This window comes from Loxodonta africana, chromosome X, assembly GCF_030014295.1.
Source record: "Loxodonta africana isolate mLoxAfr1 chromosome X, mLoxAfr1.hap2, whole genome shotgun sequence".
NCBI classification, from domain to species: domain Eukaryota; kingdom Metazoa; phylum Chordata; class Mammalia; order Proboscidea; family Elephantidae; genus Loxodonta; species Loxodonta africana.
This window is the reverse complement of record NC_087369.1, coordinates 75,989,451-75,998,741: the sequence shown is the minus strand read 5'-3', so window position 1 is coordinate 75,998,741 and position 9,291 is coordinate 75,989,451. Positions and strand designations below refer to the sequence as shown.

At 40.7% G+C, this 9,291-nt stretch overlaps 1 protein-coding gene across 1 annotated transcript; it reads left to right on the top strand.

The window, feature by feature from the left end:
- The first annotated feature begins 1,519 nt into the window (after positions 1-1,519).
- LOC111747586 (uncharacterized protein C6orf15-like) lies at positions 1,520-8,300 on the top strand. Its single transcript, XM_023551401.2, is given in 3 exon segments — positions 1,520-1,567; positions 7,411-7,453; positions 7,456-8,300. Coding segments are annotated over 3 exon segments (936 nt in total).
- The last annotated feature ends 991 nt before the right edge of the window (positions 8,301-9,291 follow it).

The following is a 9,291-nucleotide window of genomic DNA, read 5'->3' as shown; positions in this document are numbered from 1 at the left end:
AGAATACGTAACTATTTAATATCGGTTAGTAGTAATAGAGATATTTATGGTTGTTAGAGATAACAAAGAAATCATTATTAAAACTGCTAAAAAAGGAAGCTGACCAAATCAGAGAAGGAGGGGAAATAAATTAGTTGAAGAAAATTGGGAAAATGGGAGAAGAGGAAATAACAATGAAGCATAATATTTCTTCATTATTTATTGTAATATTTAAGTAAGATAGAAGGAATAAAACCAAGTCTTAGTTAGCAAAATAAATGTAAACAAGTTAGATTCTCCAAGCAAAAGACAGAATCTGTAATACTGGATTAAAGACACAAACTGTGCTGCTTATAAGAAACACGTCTTTAAAAAACACTATAAAGAAAATTTAAAAATAAAGCATTGAGCAAAAATACACCAGGTAAATTCATACCAACAAAAAAGTAGAGGTAGTATTATTGTCAGAAAAAAATGGAACTGAAGGACAAACACGTTACATACGATTAAGAGGTATATTTTTCTGATTGTCTATCACTATTTAAAGAGCTCTGGTGGTGCAGTGGTTAAGTACATGGCTGCTAACCAAAAGGTCATTGGTTCGAACCCACCAGCTGCTCCACTGGAGAATTATGTGGCAGTCTGCTTCTGTAAAGATTTGCAGTCTTGGAAACCCAATGGGGCAGGTCTACCCTGCCCTATAGGGTTTCTATAAGTAGGAATCTACTCAGTGACAGAGGGATTGGTTTGGGGTTTTTTATTGTTACTTTAAAAACTACCCTAAAACTCAGTGACTTACAATAATCATTTTATTATATCTCCTGATTTTGCGAGTCAGGAATTTAGGGAAAGGCTTGGCTGGGTAATTAGTTTCTGATCCACGAAGTGTCCACTGCAGTCCTTGGAATGGAGGATCTCCTTCTAAAGTGACTTCTTCATTCAGGTGTGTGGTACTTCAGTGCTCCTTGGCATCTCACTTCACATTACATCTTATTCTCCAGGACCTCTCCAGGTAGCTCGTGCTTCTTACTGGTATAATAGCAGACATATAAACCAGTGGAATACAATTGCAAGTCTGGAAAGAAATCCATACATCTATGGTCAACTGATTTTTGACAAGGGTGCTAAGTCCATTCAATGGGGGAGGAAGAGTCTCTTCAATAAATGGTGCTGGGAAAATTGGATTTCCACAAACAGAAGAAAGAAACAGGATCCATGCCTCATACTATACATAAAAATCACTTCAAAATGGATCAAGGACCTAAATGTGAAAACAGAAACGATAAAATTTTCAAAAGAAAATGTAAAGGTGAGGCTCTGCGACCTGGTTATTAATGATGTATTATGACAACAAAAGCATGAGCAACAAAAGACACGATTGATAAATGGGACCTCAGAAAAATTAAACATTTTTGTTCATCAAAGGACTTTATCTACAAAGTGGAGAAACAACCTATAGATTTGGAGAAAATTTTGGGAAACATACCTGAAAAGGGTCTAATATCCAACTACAACTTAGCAAAAAGACAAAGGAATCACGATGGGCAAAGGACCTGGACAGACATTTATTCAAATGGCCAACAAGCAAGTAAAAAGATGCTCAACTTCATTAGCCATTAAAATAAAAAAAAGCCAAACTCCTTGCTGTCGAGTCGATTCCGACTCATAGCGACCCTAGAGGACAGAGTAGAACTGTACCATAGTGTTTCCAAGGAGCGCCTGGCAGATTCAAACTGCTGACCCATTGGTTAGCAGCTGTAGCTCTTAATCACTATGCCACTGGCCATTCACCAAACCAAACCAAACCAAACCAAACCAAACCAAACCAAACCAAACCAAACCAAACCCAGTGCCATCGAGTCCATTCCAACTCATAGTGACCCTACAGGACAGAGTAGAACTGCCCCATAGAGTTTCCAAGGAGGGCCTGGCAGATTCGAACTGCCTTTGGTTAGCAGCCAAATCAAAATGACAATGAAATACCACGTTACCCCTATTAGAATATCAATGATGAAAAAAAATGTAAAACAATAGGTGTTGGAGAGGTTGTAGGGAAACTGGAACCCTCATTCACTGGTGATGGGAAGGTAAAATGGGGCAATCATTGTAGAAAACAGTTTGGCATTTTCTCAAAAAAAGTATACAGAGCAAGATACATAAAACAAACTTTAACAGAACTGAAAAGTGAGATAGACACCTCCACAAGTGTAGTAGGAGACTTCAACATACCACTTTCGGAGAAGGACAGGACTTCCAGTAAGAACTCAATAGAGACACGGAAGACCTAATTGCTACAATCAACCAACTTGACCTCATAGACTTATACAGAACACTCCACCCAACTGCTGCAAAGTATACTTTTTTTTCTAGCGCACATGGAACGTTCTCTAGAATAGACCACATATTAGGTCATAAGACAAACCTTTGCAGAATCCAAAACATAGAAATATTACAAAGCATCTTCTCAGACCACAAGGCCATAAAAGTGGAATTCAATAACAGAAAAATTAGGGAAAAGAAATCAAATACTTGGAAACTGAACAATACCCTGCTGAAAAAAGACGGGGTTATAGAAGACATCAAGGAGGGAATAAAGAAATTCATAGAATGCAACGAGAATGAAAACACTTCCTATCAAAACCTCTGGGACACAGCAAAAGCAGCCCTCAGAGGTCAATTTATATCGATAAATGCACACATACAAAAAGAAGAAAGAGCCAAAATCAGAAAACTGTCCCTACAACTTGAATAAAAAGAAAGTGAGCAACAAAAGAATCCATCAGGCAGCAGAAGAAAACAAATAATAAAAATTAGAGCTGAACACAATGAATTAGAGAACAGAAAAACAATTGAAAGAATTAACAAAGCCAAAAGCTGGTTCTTTGAAAAAATTAACAAAATTGATAAACCATTGGCCAGACTGACTAAAGAAATACAGGAAAGGAAACAAACAACCCGAATAAGAACGAGATGGGCCACATCAAAACAGACCCAACTGAAATTAAAAGAATCATATCAGATTATTACGAAAAATTGTACTCTACCAAATTTGCAAACCTAGAAGAAGTGGATGAATTCCTAGAAAAAAACTACCTACCTAAACTAGCGCAATCAGAAGTAGAACAACTAAATAGACCCATAACAAAAAAAGAGATTGAAAAGGTAATTCAAAAACTCCCAACAAAAAAAAAGCCCTGGCCCGGATGGCTTCACTGCAGAGTTCTACCAAACTTTCAGAGAAGAGTTAACACCACTACTACTAAAGGTATTTCAAAGCATAGAAAATGACAAAATACTACCTAACTCATTCTATGAAGCCACCATATCCCTGACACCAAAACCAGGTAAAGACTTCACAAAAAAAGAAAATTACAGACCTATATCCCTCATGAACATAGATGCAAAAATCCTCAACAAAATTCTAGCCTATAGAATTCAACAACATATCAAAAAAATAATCCACCACGACCAAGTGGGATTTATACCAGGTATGCAAGGCTGGTTTAATATTAGAAAAACCATTAATGTAATCCACCATATAAATAAAACAAAAGACAAAAACCACATGATCTTATCAATTGATGCAGAAAAGGCATTTGACAAAGTCCAACATCCATTTATGATAAAAACTCTCAGCAAAATAGGAATTGAAGGAAAATTCCTCAACATAATAAAGGGCATCTATGCAAAGCCAACAGCCAATATCACTCTAAATGGAGAGAACCTGAAAGCATTTCCCTTGAGAACGGGAACCAGACAAGGATGCCCTTTATCACCGCTCTTAGTCAACATTGTGCTAGAGGTCCTGGCCAGAGCAATTAGGCTAGACAAAGAAATAAAGGGCATCCAGATTGGCAAGGAGGAAGTAAAATTATTTCTATTTGCAGATGACATGATCCTCTACACAGGAAACCCTAAGGAATCCTCCAGAAAACTACTGAAACTGATAGAAGAGTTTGGCAGAGTCTCAGGTTATAAGATAAACATACAAAAATCACTTGGATTCCTCTCCATCAACAAAAAGAACATCGAAGAGGAAATCACCAAATCAATACCATTCACAGTAGCCACCAAGAAGATAAAATACTTAGGAACAAATCTTACCAAATATGTAAACGACCTATACAAAGAAAAGTACAAAGTACTACTGCAAGAAATTAAAACGGACCTACATAAGTGGAAAAACATACCTTGCTCATGGATAGGAAGACTGAACATAGTAAAAATGTCTATTCTACCAAAAGCCATCTATACATACAATGCATTTCCGATCCAAATTCCAATGACATTTTTTAATGTGATGGAGAAACAAATCACCAACTTCATATGCAAGGGAAAGAAGCCCCGGATAAGTAAAGCATTACTCAAAAAGAAGAAAGTGGGAGGCCTCACTCTACCTGATTTTAGAACATATTATACAGCCACAGGAGTCAAAACAGCCTGGTACTGGTACAACAACAGGAACATAGACTAATGGAACAGAATTGAGAACCCAGATATAAATCCATCCACATATGAGCAGCTGATATTTGACAAAGGCCCAGTGTCAGTTAATTGGGGAAAAGATAGTCTTTTTAACAAATGGTGCTGGCATAACTGGATATCCATTTGCAAAAAAATGAAACAAGACTCATACCTCACACCATGCACAAAAACTAACTCCAAGTGGATCAAAGACCTAAACATAAAGACTAAAACGATAAAGATCATGGAAGAAAAAATAGGGACAACCTTAGGAGCCCTAATACAAGGCATAAACAGAATACAAAACATTACCAAAATGATGAAGAGAAACCCGATAACTGGGAGCTCCTAAAAATCAAACACCTATGCTCATCTAAAGACTTCACCAAAAGAGTAAAAAGACCACCTACAGATAGGGAAAGAATTTTCAGCTATGACATCTCCGACCAGCGCCTGATCTCTAAAATCTACATGATTCTGTTAAAACTCAACCACAAAAAGACAAACAACCCAATCAAAAAGTGGGCAAAGGATATGAACACACACTTCACTAAAGAAGATATTCAGGCAGCTAACAGATACATGAGAAAATGCTCTCGATCATTAGCCATTAGAGAAATGCAAATTAGAACTACAATGCGATTCCATCTCACTCCAACAAGGCTGACATTAATCCAAAAAACACAAAACAATAAATGTTGGAGAGGCTGCGGAGAGACTGGAACTCTTATACACTGCCGGTGTTAATGTAAAATGGTACAACCACTTTGGAAATCTATCTGGCGTTTTCTTAAACAGTTAGAAATAGAACTACATTACAACCCAGAAATCCCACTCCTCGGAATATACCCTAGAGAAATAAGAGCCTTTACACGAACAGATATATGCACACCCATGTTTATTGCAGCTCTGTTTACAATCGCAAAAAGCTGGAAGCAACCAAGGTGTCCATCAACGGATGAATGGTTAAATAAATTATGGTATATTCACACAATGGAATACTACGCATCGATAAAGAACAGTGACGAATCTGTGAAACATTTCATAACATGGAGGAACCTGGAAGGCATTATGCTGAGTGAAATTAGTCAGAGGCAAAAGGATAAATATTGTATAAGACCACTATTATAAGATCTGGAGAAATAGTATAAAGTGAGAAGAACACACACTTTTGTGGTTACGAGGGGGGGAGGGAGGGAGGGAGGGAGGGAGAGGGTTATTTACTGATTAGTTAGTAGATAAGAACTACTTTAGGTGAAGGGAACGACAATACTCAATACACAGAAGGTCAGCTCAATTGGACTGGACCAAAACCAAAGAAGTTTCTGGGATAAACTGAATGCTTCTAAGGTCAGCAGAGCAAGGGTGGGGTTTGGGGACTATGGCTTAAGGGGACTTCTAAGTCAATTGGCAAAGTAATTCTATTATGAAAACATTCTGCATCCCACTTTGAAATGTGGCATCTGGGGTCTTAAATGCTAACAAGTGGCCATATAAGATGCATCAATTGGTCTCAACCCACCTGGATCAAAGGAGAATGAAGAACACCAAGGTCACACGATAACTATGAGTGCAAGAGACAGAAAGGGCCCCATGAACCAGATACTTAGATCATCCTGAGACCAGAAGAACTAGATGGTGCCCGGCCACAACCGATGACTTCTGTGACAGGGAGCACAACAGAGCACCCCTGAGGGAGCAGGAGAACAGTGGGATGCAGACCCCAAATTCTCATAAAAAGACCAGACTTAATGGTCTGACTGAGACTAGAGGAATCCTGGTGGTCATGGTTCCCAAACCTTCTGTTGGCCCAGGACAGAAACCATATCCAAAGACAACTCATCAGACATGGAAGGGACTGGACAATGGGTTGGAGAGAGATGCCGACGAAAAGTGAGCTACTTGTATCAGGTGGACACTTGGGACTGTGTTGGCATCTCCTGTCTGGAGGGGAGATAGGAGGGTAGAGAGGGTTAGAAACTGGCAAAATTGTCACGAAAGGAGAGACCGGAAGGAGGGAGCGGGCTGACTCATTAGGGGGAGAGTAAGTGGGAGTATGGAATAAGGTGTATATAAGCTTATATGTGACAGACTGACTTGATTTGTAAATTTTCACTTAAAGCACAATAAAAATTATTTTAAAAAATGGTGGATTTCACTCAAAAGGGCCACTGCCCTCCACCCACTGGCCAGTCTGGAGAGGAACTCTTCTCTCCTCCCATAGCTAGCCAGCAGGGGGTATGGATGGTGGTGGAGCAGTAAAATCTGCTAACTGCTGATGTTTAGACCTCAGGCAACCACACATGCTTAGTCTTGGGACCTCCCAGAAGCAATGGAGAGAACAAGGGCATTTCAAAACTTTTTATCAGGAGGAGTTTCAAGCATATTTAAAGTAGACAGAAAAGTCAATGAAACCCTATGCTTCCCTCACCCAGCTTCAACAAATATCAACTCATGGCCATTCAACAGTAGCATTTAAATGCCCTCCTTTACTGTTGGAAACATCTGCTCTCTTTCTAGATCTCTTAAGCTCTGTGGACACAACTGACCATCTGTAATAGGCAGAATGATGCTCCCCCCAAATATGTCCACATCCTAACCCCTGGAACCTGTGAATATATTAGGTTACATGGCAAAGGGAAATTAAGGTTTCAGATGGAGTTTGCTAATCAACTGACTTTAGAGTAGGGAGATTATCTGGGATTATCTGGATGGATCCAATGTGATCATAAGGGTCTACAGTAAGTGCAGAAGAGAAAGGAGGTCAGAGTGATACAGTGTGAGAATTTGGCCTGCTGTTCCTCCCTTTGAAGATGGGGGGGGCGCTACGAGCCCAGGCAAGTGGTCTTTAGAAGCTGGAAAAGGCACAGAGATGGATTCTCTTCTAGAGCTTTCAGAGAGGAATGAAGTCCTCACGATACCTTGATTTTGAGCCAATGAGACTCATTTTGGACTTCTGACCTCCAGAAATGTCTCTTTGCCAGAAGTATCAGTGCAGTGGAGAAGAAAGTCCCCCTGGACTTGGGACCAACTTACCTCTGCTTGGACAACCTTCCTTGGCCAGGTCCTCCAACTCTGAACATCCGAAGCCCAAGCCAGATGCTGGGTCTAATGGCTTAGCAAGGAGTCCTCTGAAGCCCAAGATGTCTCTGTATGATGGCTCCCAGGCTGCACGAGGTTCTGGGGTGCAGAAGGGGCTGTCATCGGAGGGGCTGCGCTCTGAGGACTCCTGGCCCCCTGAGGGTCCTTGGCCGGTGATGGCTGCTGCGGCTGAGGACCATCCCGGGGACTTGCTGCCAGAAGGACTATCCTACCTTGCTAGTGCTGTTGCCCTCCCTCTGGGCAGCGGCCTTTTGCCTGAAGGTCCTTCTGCACACTTTGCAGGTGTCCCCCCTGCTGCTTTCCTCCTCCACCAGGACCCTGAGCTTAGATGGCCACCACGTTCTAGTCCACTGGGAGCCCAGGGGGAAATCCCTGTCCTACGCCCACTCTGTGCTCTCATCAACAGAATCCGTCAGTCACTGCTGCCTTGTCACCCCTGGGGGGCCCTGAATCCTTGTGTGTCCTGGGGAGGTGGACGTCCTGGAACTGGCTGGGGGACAAAGCCCATGCCACCATCCCATGCACTAAGCTGGGGAATCAGCAATCAATTCCCAGGTTCTAGCTGGGGGAATATCAATAGGTATCCAGGTGGCAGCTGGGGGAATATCAATCAGTATCCAGGGGCTACCTGGGGGAATATTCATCTACCCCCAGGGACCAATACTCAACTCCCTCCCAGAATTCTCCGTCCTCCTGTCTCTTCTTGGAATACTCCAGCTGGCTTCCCCAATTCTCAAGATCCTGGGTCACAGTAGGGTTAGGAGTGTGACGGGGTGGGGAGGGGAAACCTAAATTGGAAGTCACAGAAGGGAGTCCTGCCCCCGCCCTTGCAGTATGAACCTCATAAGGATTCCATCAGCCCATCTCCGAGCGTTACACCCACTTCTCACTGCCTCCCCTGCCCCTCTGCACTGATCAACAATAAAACACAAGTGGTTATGGAAAAAAAAGTATACAGAACTACCATATGACCCAGCAATCCCAGTCCTAAATACATACCCAGAAGAAGTGAAGACAGCAGCACAGACGCACGCATACCAATGTTCATTGGAGCACTATTCACAGCAGCCAAAAGTTGGAAACAATCAAAATGTCCATCAACAGATGAATGGATAAACAAAATGTACTATGTACATACAATGGAATACTACTCAGTTGTAAAGAGAAATGAAGCTCTGATGCATGCCACAACATGGATGAACCTTGCAAACATCATGCTGAGTAGAATGAATCTGTCACAAAAGAACAAATACTGTATAATCCATTTATATGAAATAAGCAAATATATAGAAACCAAACATGTTACCAAGGGTAGGAAGGAGGGGCAGAGGGAGAGCTTATACTCAGGGGGCATTGAGGTTATGTTAATGGTAGTGGAATGATTTGGAAAAGGATAGTAAGCATGGTTTTGTTATGTACGATTTCACCACAATAAAATTAAAAAAATTGAAAAATACTTAAACTGAATAAAAGTTGTACAACTTACAAAATTTTTTAAAAAAAAACAAGCAAAAATAAAATAAAGGAGGTAATTGATAATTATAAAACTGAGCTCAATGAAATTGAAAACAAAATATAAGTATAAAGGGCCAACAATAGAGAAATATAAAAACCAATATGTCTCAATCAGCTGTCTATTTTTCCTACACAGAATGTGTTCTTGACCTGATTTAGGAAATGTTTGGAAGCTCATGCTATCCTCCGATCTCCAGTGGAATGATTTGCCCACTCGTAGGCAGTAGTTTG